General features: G+C 31.6%; 2 protein-coding genes and 1 non-coding gene across 3 annotated transcripts; 1 reads left to right on the forward strand and 2 right to left on the reverse strand.

Moving 5' to 3' along the window:
- Window positions 1-215: 215 nt before the first annotated feature.
- On the reverse strand, window positions 216-352 carry LOC112999442 (small nucleolar RNA Z247). The gene has a single exon (XR_003264629.1). It is a non-coding gene; the product is annotated as a small nucleolar RNA Z247 (small nucleolar RNA).
- A 3,932-nt stretch (window positions 353-4,284) lies between these two features.
- Window positions 4,285-8,613, forward strand: LOC100794661 (cytochrome c oxidase subunit 6b-1). The gene is made up of 5 exons (XM_003544761.5): window positions 4,285-4,628; window positions 5,804-6,070; window positions 6,182-6,264; window positions 6,362-6,443; window positions 8,424-8,613. The coding sequence occupies exons 1-5, from the start codon at window positions 4,587-4,589 to the stop codon at window positions 8,475-8,477; spliced, it is 528 nt and encodes a 175-aa protein (XP_003544809.1). The 5' UTR covers window positions 4,285-4,586; the 3' UTR covers window positions 8,478-8,613.
- A 1,755-nt stretch (window positions 8,614-10,368) lies between these two features.
- On the reverse strand, window positions 10,369-17,252 carry LOC100795192 (peroxidase-like protein). Its single transcript, NM_001255163.2, has 11 exons — window positions 16,996-17,252; window positions 16,621-16,725; window positions 13,655-13,739; window positions 13,522-13,556; window positions 13,318-13,383; window positions 13,187-13,227; window positions 12,258-12,388; window positions 11,971-12,077; window positions 11,697-11,834; window positions 10,831-10,965; window positions 10,369-10,715 (listed from the first exon to the last, which is right to left on the reverse strand). The coding sequence occupies exons 1-11, from the start codon at window positions 17,083-17,085 to the stop codon at window positions 10,605-10,607; spliced, it is 1,044 nt and encodes a 347-aa protein (NP_001242092.2). The 5' UTR covers window positions 17,086-17,252; the 3' UTR covers window positions 10,369-10,604.
- Window positions 17,253-18,499: the final 1,247 nt, after the last annotated feature.

Raw genomic sequence — 18,499 nt, forward strand, 5'->3', positions numbered from 1 at the left:
TTTAGAATAATGGAGAAGAGCATGACTAGTTTCTACAATATGGCAGTGGCATCTCTCTGTAGTGCCATTTAGTTCTAGTGTATAGGGTGGTGTTGTATAGTGAGAAATGTCATGAGTGGATAAGTATGTTTTCAATTGAAGAAACCCACCGTCGTTGTCAAAATATAATGCTATAAGAGGTAAATTAAAATACTCTTCAACAAGATGTTTGCATTTTTGGAAAATAATAAAGAGATCATGTAACTCCTCAAAACCAATCGGATTTTCATGAGTGAATGGCAGTAGTGACTTCTTTACATTCCTTTTCAAGACCATTAAGGGTGTGGATGATGACATCATCATCATCCATGGGAGTGGTGACAATGGGAAGTTCATGTGCAATGGATTTAATACCTTGAAGGACTTCAATGACAAATTTGGTCCCTTTTGTATAGCGAGAAAAATGTTCTTTGAAATGCATGATGCATAGTAATGATATCCCACACTTCCTTGGAATTCTTGACATTACCAAGCATAGTAATGACAGTCGAATTCATGAAGGTGGTGATGGCATGTAGGATTAGTTGATCCTGTCGAATCCATCAACAAATCCCATCCAGTTGTAGCCTACAAGGAGAGCATTTATTTGGACTCTCCAGGCTAGGTAGTTTGATCCAATCAACTTGATAACAGATTGAGTATTGAGGACAATTATTATTGAGCAGCTTCAGGGGTATGGCAATGTTATTAGCTGTGAAAATCATGTTTGCGGCTGTTGGATCAGTGCTGCTAAGCAAAGCTGTCGGTACCATATAAAGGTTTAGAGAAAGTAGGGTTTTAATTCAATATTAATCATGGTGCTAATGACCATATATATACATGTGAAAGAAAGTGAAACTATTAACAACATGCAATCTATTTTATATAGGATAATTAGATAATCATTGTTTCTAATTATCTAAAATACATTTAAACTTTAGATAATCATTATTTCTAATCATCTAGAATACATTTGAACTTTAATTCAACTTTTGTTATCTTTAATTCAAATAAATTCAAATTATTGTTATGCACTAATAACATATTAGTCCTTGAAAGATGAAAATTTTAAATTTAATCCTTGAATGTTCAAAAATATCATACAAATTTCAATTATTCTTTTTAAAATTTCAATATATTCAAATTTCAATCCTTAATCCTTGAATGTGCAAAAATATCCTTGAATGCGCAAGATGATACAATCATTAAGTCTTTTTCAAATTTTAATCTACTCCCATGTTGCATACAAATTACTAGCATAAATATCATCATATTCCCTCACCTCTATTCTTTATCCCTCATATTTTTCACCTTCCTCTTACTAATTCTGCCATTTAGATTATACTAAAACATGAACCTAATGTATGAATGATTACATAGTAGTAGTTAGCGACTAAATCCAATATTTTGTTAACAAAATTTTATAAAGTTCCAAACCAAATCTTCTACCCAAATCAAGTTATTATCTTATATACTATTAATATGTGTACAATGTTAAGTTAATTAATTCATTAATCTATTTTATAGAATAACATTAATCACGAAAAGACAATTAAAAAAACTTGAGAATCACAAAAGGGAGAAAAGTAGAAGCATTAGAACAATTTCCTTCCATACCCTTTCAATGGGGCAAGTGTAATACATTTCACCCCTGTTTTTTTAGTCTTTTCATTTTTTTTTTCACATCATTGTTCAAGGATTGGATATTAGAGGACATAATCCTCTGGTGGCACGTGAAGCATGTGTCATTTTTCATTCTTTTGATCATATTTGGAGTGTAAAGAGTGAAAAATTTTAAGGATGAAAGAGGTGTAAGTGGGAGGGTTGACATAGGATCCATGTGATCAATTGACACATGATTGTTGATCAAAGTGAAATGATGAAACATATCAAAAAATGTAAACATATCTAATTGATTTAGTTTGTCTTAACAAACAATACCTCTCAACATTGGGTTTGCATACATATGAATATTTAATGTTTTATTTATTATGTTTGTTTTATCTTTCATAGAATAAATGAATATTCTTTATAGGATCATTAAAAAAACATGAAAGAGAAACGAGTCAATAAAAAATGCTACCTACTTTATCAAAAGGTGTGCCAAGAGTTAGTTTTATTGCGCAAAAGCATATATGTTCTTTGACACAAGATATGAAATGTGAAAATAGCAAGATAAACAAGTTACTTTATCACATCAAAGGTACAAGTTGATGATTTGCATTAAATGCAATATTAAATGTCCCAACGAACACTTACATCAACAAACAAAGAAGATAACTTAACAAGTCTCAACAATAATTACCTCTCGAAAGCTACCAATATATACCTGAATATTTGAAGTTTTCACATGAGAAACTACACACGTGAACAAGATGCCTTTGCATTCAAATTTTCCCATTTAATTCTCTCAGTTATATACATAACTCTCCTCATTTGTATATCCGAAGAGTTTGAGCTGAACTCGTATACTCATCCGCAAGATGATACAATCACTAAGTCTTTTTCCCTTAACCAAATCTCTATGATTTGGTGGATTTGGTGGATTAAATGTAGTCTCAATGGTGGAGACAAATCAATTTAAAATCCTCTTGTATCTTAATGTCTTATTGTTTTTAAGTGTTTATCTAACCTTGAATTTTGTTTCAAATATAAGTAAGATACATAACTCTCAACTCATTTATATATCATAAGAGTTTAGACTTGAATTGAAACTTTGTATACCTGTTTGTAAGATGATACAATCAATAAGTCTTTTTCCTTAACTAAACTTTGTGATTGGTTGAAGTCTGAAGAGGTTTTAATTCAAAGAATACTTATGAGTTTGTTTGAAGGGACAATTGTAAAACTACTTGGATTTAAGCCCAAAGTGACTTGGGATAAAATACTTGTAACCTCATACAAGTTATAGTGCATCCTTAAAATATTTATTAACTTTCCTTTTTACTATTTTCTACATAAGTTAGGATTTTAGTATAAAACTAAAATAAAATTCTACATAAATATATTTTTATCAATAAAATAAAATAAAATTAGAATTTATATAAAAAGCATAAACATTTCTATCTATATCATTTTATATTTATCAACTATTTAATAGATAATTTTACTCATCACTTATAAAATAAAGGATATTGATGATCAGTGTCCTTAAGACATTGGCTAAAGAACTAAAATGATAAAATATTTATTATAAAAATTATAGGAAAACATTAAAAAAAATCATGAACATAGTAATTTCATACATCTAAATAGTTTTTCTCCTTTTAATCCCTTAATCAAGTCCTTAAGGACACTAGTTAACACTTGTCTAAAATAAATTAGCTTAACTAACCTTTCAATAATTTTGCTAAACCTAGTCTTTATCTATCGTTTTTCATTACGTGTCATTTTCGGGTTGACTGTTAGATTTTTCTTTATTTTAAAAATACATTTGAAAGTTGAATAAATATATTAAAAAATAAAAACTAATAAATTAATCAAATTGTATCATAAAAATTAAGGAGTGTAGTTCAATTGGTTAAATAATGCAAGTAGGTTGTTACAAATTTTGCTAAACCTAGTCTTTATCTATTGTTTATCATTATGTGTCATTTTCAGGTTGACTATTTGATTTTTCTTTATTTAAAAAATACATTTGAAAGTTGAATAAATATATTAAAAACAAAAACTAATAAATTAATCAAATTGTATCATAAAAATTAAGGAGTATATTTCGATTGGTTAAATAATACAAATAGGTTGTTACAATTTTTTTAATATCTGTATTTGATTCCTACGAATAAAAAATAATACTTGTATAATAAAAATCATTTTCTCCATTGGTTTGGAATTGATATTACATCCTGAGTAAGTTGTTATATTTGCTTTAAATTACATTTTGTCTCAAAATTGAATTGTTATGGATCCTTCACCAAAATGATTTCTTTATCATACTTTATTTATCTTTTAGTCAAATTTTGAATTAGTTAAAGTCTCATTCTTTAAATGAACCACGTAATTAAGATTAAAAAAATCAAATTATGAATATCCATAGTAAAGTTTGTATTGTACAAGCTATAATTTATTTAGAACGAAAAATAATACTATTAAATATAACAACCAAATCTAATAGTGGTATAGTTTATCAAACGGTAGAAATCAATCCATGAATATTTTAATATAAAAATTTAAAAATAGTTTTTTTCTACCACTATACACATAGATCAACCCATGTAAAATTATTTTAGTTTTAACTATTAATATCGAGTAGGAGAATTTGTGATGATTTTGGAGGATTATATCCTTAGGATTCAAATCCAGTTTCTTACAAAATTTTCTTACCTTAATTATCATAAGGATCAACGCGGGTAAGATTTGTGATGATTGAAAATAAATATAATTTTTTTTCCTTACATGAACTTAAATAAAAATTTATAATATCTTCTTGACTCTTGAGTATTTTAACCCAAAACCTTACACACATACATCAGAGGGACACGAACTCAAACCGTTTAAGCTTCTCCGAGTTTTGACCTACAACACTCTCGAATCCCCTCTTGTGTGTTGTAGCCGCCCCGTGACCATCAATGGCGGAAACTGCTGTCGACAAATCCCAATCTCTCGCTGAGGTACTCTTTCTTCCTTCATCTCTCTTGAATCTCTTTTCTCCTTTCAATTCCGCTTCCAGAATCTTCGTTTTCATTCGAGTTCCTTTTATCTTATCAATCAATTGGAAATTACAAATCAGACCCTGATTTAGTTAATCCACAATCTGGAGTACTTTGAACTAAATCTTGATTAGGTTTCAACTGTACATTTTTTTTTCTTTGGTAGGATATTGTTTTTAAAGTGCTTCTAGTGTATGTCATTAAAAATTGAAATTTGAGCTTAATGTAATCAATCCATGACATTTTCTGATCTGTTACATCTACCGAAAATTCTAAGCCTGATCTATATCATGGGCGCCAAGTTAAGTCTCTATATTGGCCAAATAACGTTATTCTAGGGTGTATTGTTTTAGGTTTTGGTAGAATTGATGTTAAATTAAAATAATTGAGGTTTGAGACTAGTTTAGAAATGAGAGAATAGAAGGGTTTATTTTTGTTTTGATGATAATGTAAAATCACTTTTGAACTGTAATTATTGATTTGTTTTTGTGGGTATGTACACATTGAATCAGTTTTGTCAACGGAAAAGCAGAAGATTTCCAATTCTCTCAAAAAGTCAAAATCAATTCTACTCATTGCAGAATGATTTTGTTTAAAAAAAGCTCAAACATGAGGAAATACTATTGGAATGAATTTTATCTGCTGCAATTGGGGTTTTGAATCAACCAATCTGACATTAATCTTTCATTCAATTGTTGTATTTAAACCTGCTGTTTATTTTATATTGCTTATAGTATGAGAATGACAAAAATAATTGATACTAGGTAGACAATACAACATTGGGGATTTTGCAAGTTATATATATATGTCTGTATGTATGTATGCGTAGTCCTTTAGTATATGGCTAAATAATGGAGTTGCCAGCTTTATTCACTGTGGATGATAAATCATTTATTTGAACTCCATGTCATGGACATTGGAATCTTCATAGATAGAATTGCTGAAGCATGGTGGCGTTGCTAGCTTCTATCTTTCCAGATAGGTAGTGATGGCCTTTTCCCTGAATTTCCTCAGTTCAATGTATAATGTTTTACGCCTTGACTTTGTGTTCTCTATCATTATGATGGTCGGTCTTCTGTTTTCATATAGAGGGTAAGATGAAGATAGTGAGTGACAATTGTTTTCTTGACTTGCAGGAATATTATGTGAAGGATAAGCAAACAGCTGTAGTTGAAAAACCTGTTGAGGTCAAAGAAGTTGAAAACCCAGAGGAGGCTGCTTCTGAGGAACCCGTTGCTGAGAAAACTGTGGAAGAAACAACTCCTGTTGCCCCTGCAGTTGCTCAGGAAAGCAGTGAAGTCACCCCTCCTCCTGCTGAAGAAAGCACTGAAGAGCAAAGTAGTGGAAATGTTGAAGAAAACTCTGGCAATGAAGATGCAGCTGAAGAGACCCCTGAAATTAAGGTAACATTTATTTAATTGAATCACTTTTCTAGAATTGGTACTTGAGTGCATGATAAGCAAGGCCAATATTCCTTCCTTCAATTTGTTCATATTTATGCTATTTTTTTCCAGCTTGAAACTGCTCCAGCAGATTTCCGTTTTCCAACTACAAATCAAACCAGGCATTGCTTTACCCGATACGTTGAATATCATCGGTGAGTCATACTTGGTTGCCTTTTATTTCCACTGAGCTCATTGTTCACACTTCACACACACTATTCATTTATTTTAATATTCGAAACTCTTGTGCAGATGCGTAGCTGCCAAGGGAGAAGGTGCACCAGAATGTGACAAGTTTGCCAAATATTATCGTTCTCTTTGCCCTGGTGAATGGGTATGTATTTTAGCATTGGACATTGTTGATTATCTGCTAAGTGCTAGGGTCTTCTTGTCTAATGAGATTTATTTACTGACATTTCTTTTTGCTAACATAAAATTTCCATCCGTTTATGGTCTTATTGTATTCTATTTTATGGAAATGGAGTTACATCTTTACTAGTAATATAAATTCTTGTAAAAGATTTTATGATATGCTACAATTTTAGCATTTCTTTTGTTTTTTTATCCACTTCTCATGATATTTGACTTCATGCTAAATAGAAAAATATTGAAAGATAGACATTGATATCGATGAAAAATGACACTAGAATAACAACCTTAGTTATTAAATATGTAAGGCTGCTTTATGGAGAGGAAGATTTCCTTGTTTTCATGTATAGAGATTAGAGGGAGGTCTTAAGTTGTGGTTAATGTTCCTATATATTAGTAGATGCATGATACTATGGACACTCAGTTTTAATTTCTAGATGTTTAATTTCTATCAGGCTATCAGCTAATCTATCTCTTTATCATCTTTAACATGTTATTATTCCTTCTCAGATAAACCATGCTTCAGTTACATGATAAAGTACTTCATATGAAGATCTTCATTTTCTTTAAATGATTAGAACCATTTTTTTGTTGTTTACAATAATTAAAGCCTCCTTGAACGGAAAAGCCCCACTTGATTGACTTGTAAAGCATTAACAAGAGAATAAACCCAATGTAATAGAGATGAGTGTTATGTTGTATGTGTGGAAATCCTTGACAAGATAGGATCAAGAATGAGTGTGTTAAAGAGTAAGTTGGAATAGTACCTATTGTAGAAAATATGGTAGAGTCTTGTCTTAGGTGGTTTTTGGCATATGTGAAGACCTATAGAAGCTCTAGTAAGGAGAGTAGATCATACGGAAGAGAACTCTATAGCTAGAGAGTAAGTTGGGACTTGGGAATTGATAGAAACATAGATCCAGAGGTGGGCCTTGATATTGGGCCCAAACCAAAGATATGGAGGGTTTACAAAAGAAAGAAAGGAAAGGGAATATAGAATGATAATGGTGACGTGGCTGATGGATGCGTGATGTGCATGGGCGTGTGGCTATATAAGCTGTTATGGTGAGAGAGAATAGAGAGAGAAGAATCCTGTTAGAATTGTGGGGTCATTGTGAGTGACTTGGGGAGCACTGTGTGCTTGGGAATTGATAGTCTTCCACTATCAGTTTGTTATCGGTATTCCTTGCCAATATTCTTGTAATTGTTTCCACCATTTATATACAATTACAAGCACTTTTCATCATTCTGTTATTATCATTACTATTTCATCTAATTTTTCATATATAAACTCATCAGGAATGATAGTATCTATTGTAGAACATATGGTAAATCTTGTCTTAGGTGGTTTGGGCATTTGTGAAGACCTATAGAAGTTCTATTTAAGGAGAGTGGATCATGGAAGATAACCCTATATAGCTAAAGGTAGAGGGGAGAAACATCATGTCATCATTTGATCCATGTAGTTGACCCCACTTGGTAGGAAAATGCCTGGTTTTTGTTGTTGTTAATGTTCTAAACACTTTTGGAGAAGATTAATGTCTGATATAATTCACACAAATAGTGCGTAGTGATCCGAGCTGGCTTATATATTGCTTAAATTGATTGTCACTTCCCACATGTGTGAGGGCTAACCTCAAGTTTCACATTTAGAACCAAAAAGTGAGTTACTACTTACTTGGCTTTAGAGTTCAAAATTATCATGGGTAATATTTAGTATTTACAGTAACTTGGTATTTTAAATAGATGCTTGATGAATACATTTTCAGTAGCAGTTGCCATCAGGTCAAATAAACATGATTTTGATTTCTTTTTCATTTCTTCTTTTTCTTAATGGCTTATGTAGACATTTCAAAAAAATTGTTTCTTTTTTCCTGCTACTATCAATCTTGAAATTGTGAATATGTGCTAACATCCTGTTTTGATTACTTTGCCTATGCATCAGATTGACAGATGGAACGAGCAAAGGGAGAATGGAACATTCCCAGGCCCGCTGTAGGTGGTGTGCATAACTGAAATGGCTGCACAATTCGTTTTTCAGTATTATATTTCAAATTGCTAGAGATAAACTCCCATACATTTGGGGAATGTACGCATTGGCCTAATAAGAAATTTTGGATATATGTTTGAACTAAGCTTGAGTTATACAATTTTCAGGAAACGCACCTGGTGAAATGTCCAGAGATATATGCTATAATTTAACTGGATTCTTTAAGCTGAGGGTTCTTTGGTATTCTATAAACCCCATCCCCATCCCCTCCGGAATTCAAGATGAAATCCATGTTACTTCAGAAAGAAAAGAAAAACGTTTATTTTTGTCATTTATTTTACCAAGTTTTTGCAATTAAGTAATAGTCTGAGAAAATAATATTCTTTGAACATGAAAACAGATTTACTGTAGCTTTTGTTTGACTTTGGAAAACATTTTATTATTCGTTTTATAAAAAAAATGAATATTTTGAGAAATAATATGTTGTTCTCTCCCCTTCGAAAAGAATATTCGAACAGTATGCTTTCTATGTGGAAAAGAACTAGACGGAAGGAAGAAAGTAGGGTAGAAAAGAAGCATAGAGAAAATCAGTAAAAATTGGACAAATTTTCAAGTTTGGATTGAGAGAAAAAGTAGGGAAAAGGAGAAAACGCGAGAGTTTTTCTTTATTTGATTGAATTGTTTAGTGGAAAGGAAGAAAATAAATTAGTGATATATTGTATTTTTTACCCAATAAAATAAGAAAAACAAAGTTTTGCACTGAATAAAAGAGAAATAGATGGGTAGAATTAAAGAGTACATTATTTTTTTACCCAATATTAATTCGTCTATGATTAAACATTGAATCTTAAACAATAGATCAGTGTGTTGACTAGTTGAATAACCATTTTAATTTTAAAAACATTGCATAAAATAGTATAAAGTGAAAGATGAAAGCAGGTTTAAAGTAAGGATTTAAAATATTTAAATGTATAGTGAATCTTTAACGGTACTTCAATTACCAATGATTATTGATTAATGTTCTATGGTGAAAAAGAGTAGTTTTCTTTTTAAGATAAAGGGAAAAAAAGAGAGTAGTTAAGCTGCTTATTTCATATATATATTTTTTAGAAATGCGTATTTTAATACAATAAATATTTTACAATGTACTAGATCCAGTAAAATAAAATAAAAAATTATAATGTACTAGTAAAATAAAAGACTCTGATAAACAATGGAATATTTATGGTCCCTAAAGTCGGGGACCATTAAGGATTCTCGCAATTTTTAAAAACAAATGGACCATGGGTCAGAATCGTTCACTTTGAAAACAACAGATTATCAATGGAACTAAATTTTGGGATTGGGACCATTGAAACTGCCCCGTTAAAGAATTTTGTTAACCCCACTTGATGGATGCATTTTGCCCCCCTAGAAAATTACTTACTCTATACTTCCGATGGATTTTTATGCGTTTCTTTACAGAACTTTAAAAACACAAAAAAAATGTATTTTTCTAATTATAAATAAAAACAAATTCAACACTGAGTAATGAGTATTTATACTTATAGTTTCATCTGAGATTAGACTTAGACTATAAGACAACTATGTAGTTCCTATTTTTTTTTTTAAAAGAAATTGGAGTCTAGGTTATAAAAATACAAAATATATATGTTCATGATAAGGGTAACATTTATCTAGGGATAAAATTTGATAACTAATATTAGTATATTTGCATTAATTCAATTTTCAAAAAACTAAACCAAATCAAAAAAAAAAAAAATACAAACTTTTAAATTTTTTTAGTTAATAGTTTATTTAATTTTTGGTCCTTTAGCCGCATATATGGAAATAAGTTAACAACGTGATTTATCAAGATGCAAAAGTTGAAACTAGTAGCTCTGAAAATCTACGTCAAAACTGCCTCCAAAAGCATCTCCAAACACGCTATTAATCAGTTTAGTGGTTTGTAACAAATTTAGATCGTTTCTTGAACACTCTTAATTATCTCACTACATGTGCATGAATAATTACATAGAAGCTCAAGGTTTCCAGTTAAAAAAAAAAAGAGAAAATTTTAAAATAAGTCAAAACTTGAAATTCAAGGTCTGTCTTGAGGAGGAGGAAAATAATATGGTACTACCATATGCTTTACTTTTACAATTTGAGTTTGGTAATGTCGATCTTTGGTGGAGGATATGTATATGCCTCATAGTTGATTTGTTGGCCCAAGGTACTCAGTTTTGTGAAAGTGGTTATCAGATCAACCTATAAAAAAAAGTAAAGCAGCCAAAGAAAACACAAAGTGAATTTTCAAACCAAACAAAAGCTTCAGGAACTTCATTGCTGTTCTGGATGGAGCTATATACATAGAGAAACTTACCTCATAATCTGTCTGAGAGACTGTTTCACGGCTCCGTTGGTATTTCTGAACCCATGGAGCAACATCAGGATCAGTGGCCAATAAGGTCTCTGTTGCAGTCTGATCAGGACCTAAGAATGCAGATAAAACAGCCAGCTGACCAAACACAAAAAGGAAATGAATTAGTAATATAAATGATTATGCTTTTTTTTCCAATTTATTTTTATCCTCTAGTCTCCATTTTGACATTCCAAAAGTCTGCAGCAGTGTGTATGAAAAAACATAATAAGTAAAGTAAAAACACAATGGATCTATGAAGTGTTCAACAAAAGGTGGGAAGGAACAACTTGAGCAAGAAGTTGTAACTTGCAAGGCTAACAACTAGTCCAAGATGGAGGAAACTAACAAATTTGTTAGTATAAGTGAACATTTGTATGGCCATTGAATGGTAAAACCAATGAGTCATGGAACAAGGGGTATCCATATCTTCTCACTTCCACACGATTCGAGTTAAAATATGCAAAGCCTTGATGTTGCTTTTTAAAGCATAATCATCAATTCATCATATAGCATTATAGTTTCGACAGACTTCTATGATCTGGACAAATAATGGTTTATTTAATAGAGAATTCGCTAGACTGAAAATGTCAAGACTTGCTTTTGTGATTTCACCTTGTTTATTTTATTTTAGATGTGAAACTGCTTTCATCTTTTCTAAAGCCACACTGAAGAGGGAAAAATACTGATAGGCTAGGTTGAACTTTGAACTTGCAGCATCTAAACCATGATCACAATTTCTACTCTGAGCTGTGCACATAGATCTTTGATTGTATGTATGACTTACTACATTTCAGTTAGCAAAAACAGCGATGAAATATGTGAAGTACCTGGCGAGGACCAAAGCCTACAGCAACAAACTTGTCTTTCATTTCCTGTACACTTGCCTTCTCCCATATTGGAACTCTTCCCTCTGGATCTGGGTCTTGAGTATCAGCCCTACCAAATTGCCTATCGAACAAACCCCACTGTTCCACAATAAAAATTGTATGAGTTTGCGAATAAGTAAAGATATTATTAAGCATATTATCAAACAAACCTACATTTGAGGATTGCCACCATAGAGATGTTAGTAAGCAGATTATAAGTAAAGAATATGCAAACCTGCCCATTCGATCCGTATGCATTGTACAGTGTTTTCCCTTTCTCCTCATTTCCACCACATTTTCGAATGGCAGCAGCTAAAAATGTAGCCTTGGCAGCACTTTGCGCTACAAAAATTAAGTCAATAAAGTCAGGGGAATTAGAACATATCTCCACAACTTCTACCCACCATAATCACAAATAATTTTTAAATAAGAGATCATATTTAACAGACATAGAATATACATGTGAAACAAGTATTGTTAATATCTATTAACCATTAACTAGGTGATGATAAAAAGTATAACCTGCAAAGTGGATCAGATCTGCATAGGAAATGGGTCCACCTTTGGAATATGAGTCTATTTCCTTTTTTGCTTCCTCTAATAAATTCATGGCAGCAGAAAGCCCTGTATTTTCTGGTCTACCTATTTCTGAGCTTCAGGCAGAATAAGAAAAATAAAAAGGAGAAAAGATTATGATTATTAGCAAGTAATGAAGCCAAAATTTCTCTTGCTTGAAAGTGAATTTTTTTTTCAAATTTAGCTGTGCTTTCTTATTAATTATCTTATAAATAAGAAAGCACAGCTTCCAATGAAAAAAAAAATCACCTTCTAAGAAGAGAGGGAAAACCTAAAAAAGCAGGAGTAATGGATGCAGCAATAACAACAATCTCAGTGTACCTTAACTAGTAGACAAACTGTTCTATAAAGAGAATTACAAAATCCACCTACGGTTATTTTTGTTAACATCATTGAATGTAAATTAAGGGGTTGTTTCATTTGAGAAAACATTTTTTGTTTGCACTTTATTTCCTTTTTTCAGAAGTTTGTATAGAAAACAATGAAAACAGCTTTTTTATTGTTTTTAATTTGAGCACTGCTATTTCGTACGATTCTTTTGTAGAACCAATTGCATGAAACAGTACATGTCTAATTTTGAACCAATAACATATCCACAGTTACACTTGACAGAATTCAAGACACACCAAAATTTGAAAAAACAACCAATAAGCTTGTTTCGTATATCTTTTACATAAATACTTTCATACCACTTAGCATTTTCCTTTTAATTTTCATTTCCTGTTTTCACTTTTTCCTATGTAAACTTCAGAAAATAGGAAACAAAGTAAAAATAGAAAATGAAAACAGAAAACATTTTCTCAAACCAAATGCCCACTTAGGTTCTATTAGTTATAGGGTACAATCTCATGAATATCAAACCCGGAAAGAAGTACCTGAACCGTATAGAGCCATTTGGACCACCCGATTTTGTTGCCTACAAACTTAAGCATCCGCAATCAGTATTCATTTTAAATGATGGAAAACAACTATGGTGCAGATGTACACACTTGTGTGTTTTTCTCACCTTATCATAAGTCAAAGCATCATTTAGAGCCAGTGTCAGTAAGGATGGGATAAGATCAGGATTTCCCTGAAAAACAGTCCTATGTCAAATTAGATTATATCCACAATAGGAGTTCTATTTTCTGGATGAATAAATAAATGCACCTTAGGAATTGCATAAATGTATAGTCAATTTTTACAGTTAAATGCAAGTCAAATATTATACCTTTATGGCTGTAAAAAGTGTTTCCTTAACCTTAGCTGTAAGAATAGAAAGAACTAACTCAGCTAAGATGAGAGATCAGTTGAATTTGACATGACTAATAGTCACATGAACATGTAGACCTAAAGAATCTTACATTGAAATTCAGAACGCTGTCTGCGCTGTATCAAGTCAGCAGCATTAGCCATTCCAACAAGCGATCCGGAGCTTCCAATCAATTCCTAAAAACAGATACAACTGACCGAAACTCATCATCACATTAATCTTATTCACAAGTATATATTGCATTAGATACTCAAAAGAACAATGCTATATGAAAACAGAAACAAAAGAAGGTAACAAATATGAAGAACCACTGGATTCCATGTTGACTGTAGAAAATTTGGATTAATCACGAGGCACGAGGCAAATCTAATGGTGCAACATGTTAGCCTTCCTAATTGAATTACTCTGTGATGATAACATAAAACTTGGAACAAAAGAAGAAAATAACACACACATAAAACTTGATGACTTTTTTGATTTCACTTGGACTTTGTCCTGAGACTTAGTTGTGCAAGATTTTGCAAAATTATCTCTAAAAAATAGAAGATGAAATGCTGGAAGCTATGGGAAGAAGAGATGTTCTTTTTTTCAAGGATGAGCTAGTGCAATCTTGAGATTCTTGACGTGCAAATCCTTAAAGAGAATTGAAGCTGTACCAGTTTTGTTTTATAAAAAATGAAACAGGGATCTTTTCAAAGACAATTGCTGGACCTATCTGTAGAAGATTATATTACACAACAAAATTGCAAAGAAAAATGGCTAAGAAGTAAATCTACTAAAGAGTCCATGACTTTGTCCTGATATGAGTTGCTGCAATTTGTTGGTCTAAAACCACTTAGATGAGACACTTGAAAACTGAAAAGGCTATGACCTATCTGGTGAGCATTTTTTTGATGCAAAAAGTCTTAATCCAAATGAGTCTAGAGCCTATTGGAATGTCTCACACACTTCCAAAAGATCTTGTAATGTTCAAATATTGTAATAAAAAGTGAGGCATCCAGATCAATAAGCTATCTTTTGGAAAATATCTCATTAGTCATTAAAGGACGGGCTTTCATTTGAATTTTGTCCTTGTGCAGATAAAAAAGAATGCTGCAATGACTATGCAATTTCTATAAATGGTCAGCTCCTTGGACAGGATAAAAACTAACTAGACAAGTTTTCTTTCCACAATAAAGCTTCTTTGAAGACTCAATCTTCTTGTACTCATTCAGTTAGTTAGTTGAATGCATTTACACTAAACAAGAGTGTTCAATCTTTCTTAATCTCTTGTAAATTTGAGTGTGGGTGTTTAATCAAGGATGTATGATGTAGATTGGGTCATTATCTAGTTAACTATTATTTAGGGATTTTGGTTAAGTTTAGATGTAAGAATTTTGCCTCGTCTTTTGATTTGACTAGTTTAGATTTTATTTGTTTAGATATTATTTGATTTGTTGGTCTATGTATCATAAACCTTAACCAGCTTAGGTTATTGAATAATATTGATGTTTCCATTATTTAGAGAGAATCTGAAATTGGGTTGGAGAAGCACTCAGCCCTAGAGTACTCTAGGTTTAGCAGGGAGCACCCTGCCAAGAGAAGCACTCTTGGATTTGTTTTCCATTCTATTCCATATCAGTCAGAGCTAGGGATATTGGTTTGAGAGAGACCATGGGGCTAACGGTGAAGAGTTATGGTGCAACTAATTGTTAAGGCTAGACGGTTCAAAGACTACTAAGTTATCAGATAGTGGAAAAACCTCACATTGGGTGGGGACTAGATGTAGCTTCCATGTTAGAGATCAAATGTTATGAGCAGAAATTCTGCTCAATGGATCCTAGCGTTCGAGGTCTAGGTACCTCCAGAAAGAGAGATTAAGGAGAGGAAAATTCTTATCGTATTGCTTCCTTCCAATTACATTCTCGGTTCATATATATAAGCATCTAATGCACAGCTAATTTATTCTTTCCTCAGCAGTAGTGGGTCCATAACCCTCAGGTCCTAGGGAGCAAATAACAGAATGAATAACAGAATGGATATTCTAGCAGACAAGGCATCTTCTCCTTCCAATGACATACTGCCAGCTCAGCTTTTAGGTGCAGGATGAGTCACGAAATCATCCAAGTGGTGTGGCCTGCTCGATTTCCTTTTAGTGCTCGTCTCCTTCTTGTCTGCTAGCCATTCTTCTGTGCTGGGTTGCTTCATCATGACATCAAACCTGCATAAAAATCCTTGTGCAAGCACTTTCTTCCATTTCTCTCTCATTTTTGGTTTTATTGGTTGCTCTTGTTTGTTGAAATTTTCATTTTTGTTTTCTGACATCTGCCATCTCATTGCACAGATAAGAAGCTACTTGCCAGCCATCTGTCTTACTTTTATCAGTGGTGTTTTGCTGTGTTAAACATCTTATAGGTATATGAGCTACCTAACTGACATCTGAATCTTATTAATTATTTTTCTATTAAGTGACTCATTCTCTACATAAGCTAAAGTTATATTATAGTTACCAGTATTACACTTATAATTAGTTTTTCCCCCCGCTCCCTCCTCAGATCTTCTTCCACCAATACAATGGGTATGAATTGTTTGTATGGGTAAAATGATGTTTATATATCATTAAGCCATTAAAAAGTCATAGGTGTTGGGGGAAAATGAAATAGAGAAGACTATTCGCCTATCCCGAGTCATTTTAGGCAATATTGTTGCAGTAACTCTTAAAGCCCATCATCACCAACCAAAGAAAATTTGACAGAGCTTCAATTATGGAAAGGAAAAGAAAAAGAGAACAAAATACAGATAACATTGTTTCAAGACCAGAATTAACATTTGCAAGCAAAACATTCCCACCATAACCACTGTTAAGTGAGAACAAACATCCTAGTGAATTCATGTAAAAAAACATGAAATTGTAAAAACGTGAACTTAATAGTTGTACCAAAAAAAAACAGTTGTACAAATAATGATTCTATTTGTATTAGTAAAGCATATTGGAAAAGGTAAATAAGAAAATAAAAAGAGAAAAAATATAGGGAAAACTTTGGATTTTCCAAAAATTTGTAGTAGAATGGCTCTTACCAAGCCAACGGTTGCCCCAGCGCATTTAAGAATTTCTCTCCTTCTCCAATGGAACGGCTCTTCATCACTAACATTGCTTATGGTTTTATTACAACAAATGGACACCTAAGAACACATTGAAGTATTGAACAAACAACGGTTATAACCGACTTAACAATAAGTAAGAAACAGTTGAAGTTAAAATGGATGACAAAAAAAAGAAGGAAGAAAAAGTTGAAGTTAAAATGATCGAGTATTTCTTTGCCATATCAATGCAAAATTCCAAACCCATTTCTCAAATTCTCGTTATTAATTCACAAAGCGACATAACAGCATCCGTGAACTGGAACTACATTGTATGTTGACAGACACTAGTAGATCAAAGTGGAAACTTACTGAACGAGGTTGGTATCTGGTGGAGGGTGGTGTATCATAAGCAACGAGTGGAAGCAGGGAAGGGCAAGTCGAGAGGAAGGAGACACCCATTGTTTGCTGCAATCACAACTACCTTTGTTTGGTGTCGAGAGAGAGAATGCAAAAGCAGAAAATTAAATGGAAGTTATTCAAGTTATGTGGTGGAGTGTACAAGGTCACATGAACATGATATGCGTTATCCAGAGAAATCTGTAACTATTGGATTGTCTCATATCTGACCCAATCCTCACATATATTTGACCCAACTATGTCACTAAACTAAACTATATGTAGTATAATAGTACCAATAAGACTACACACATCATATTAACATATTTCATTCATTTTTAATATTTTATTTCTAGAAAATTATAAATAATTAGTGTGCGTTGAAATATATGTTTTTATTTTATGTTTAAAAATATATAAAATAAAATTTTGATTTTTATGCATCATCATATAATTTTTTTATAATATAAATCAATCAGTGTTAATATAGTTGTTAAAATAATTATAATAAAAGTCGATAAATTTATAACTTATTTAGGATTTTTTTATCCAAATAAATTTTTAATGTAAACTTTCTCAAAAATTGACTCAGGACAATAAAAAAAGTTTCCCAAAATATGAAACTAAGCTAAGCTGATGGTATGATTTTTACTTGAAGCTCTTCTAAGAGCTTTTATAGAAATAAAAAAATTAATGAAACTGATTTGTCCAGACATCATTTCTAAGCAAGAAAGGACTTACACTGGTATAGAAGTTCCCAGAATCTCTTTTAATGGGATCTTAATTAAATATTGAAGAAGTCAAACAATGAATTTATACCGGTAGAGAAACAACTAAGGATGCACATATAGTTTATCAAACATTTTAGCCATAAAATTAGTTTATAAAATACTTAAATTGCTGTCATATCAGTTTTCAAAGATTTTGGTATCAAATTAGTTACAAATTTAATTTATCACTACGTTTGTTTCTGAAAAATCTAAAATGTTTTTATATTTATCTTATAAAGTAAGGATAAATATATTTTAAAAAACTAATTTGGTTACATTTTAATTTTTTATCAACTAATTTAATGACAAAATCTTCCAAAAATTTAAAGTTTAAATAAATTAAATACATGCATTAAAATACTAAGGCTTCTTATTTCATAACAACAAAACACTTTTTCACTCTTTCATACATTAAGGAAATTTCACTCGAAAAAATGTTTCCTACTAATGATTCGAGTCCACAACCACATGTCTAAGTATATGAAATCTTGTAGCACTTAATTACTAATGAGATCATCTTAATTAGTATTATATCAAAAAAATTCCATCATAGTCACTAATATAATTAGATTTATTTTTCATTGACAAACTTAGTATTTTCAATTTTAAGTAAGATCAATTCAAGATAATCAAATCATTTTCTATCATGTGGGAAAAGTTTGTTTCACAAAATGTACTTCTAAATAGTTACTTTATAGATCCTATAT

Source organism: Glycine max, chromosome 14 (genome assembly GCF_000004515.6).
Source record: "Glycine max cultivar Williams 82 chromosome 14, Glycine_max_v4.0, whole genome shotgun sequence".
Taxonomy (NCBI): domain Eukaryota; kingdom Viridiplantae; phylum Streptophyta; class Magnoliopsida; order Fabales; family Fabaceae; genus Glycine; species Glycine max.

Excerpts from the sequence above, each read along its gene's own strand:
- LOC100794661 (XM_003544761.5), top strand. The coding sequence starts at position 4,587 with ATGGCGGAAACTGCTGTCGACAAATCCCAATCTCTCGCTGAG. Across the intron at positions 4,629-5,803 it reads AATCCCAATCTCTCGCTGAG|GAATATTATGTGAAGGATAA; the intron begins GTACTCTTTCTT and ends CTTGACTTGCAG. Across the intron at positions 6,265-6,361 it reads CGATACGTTGAATATCATCG|ATGCGTAGCTGCCAAGGGAG; the intron begins GTGAGTCATACT and ends ACTCTTGTGCAG.
- LOC100795192 (NM_001255163.2), bottom strand. The coding sequence starts at position 17,085 with ATGGGTGTCTCCTTCCTCTCGACTTGCCCTTCCCTGCTTCCACTCGTT. Across the intron at positions 13,228-13,317 it reads ATGCTTTGACTTATGATAAG|GCAACAAAATCGGGTGGTCC; the intron begins GTGAGAAAAACA and ends TTAAGTTTGTAG. Across the intron at positions 12,389-13,186 it reads AATGGCTCTATACGGTTCAG|CTCAGAAATAGGTAGACCAG; the intron begins GTACTTCTTTCC and ends TTCTGCCTGAAG.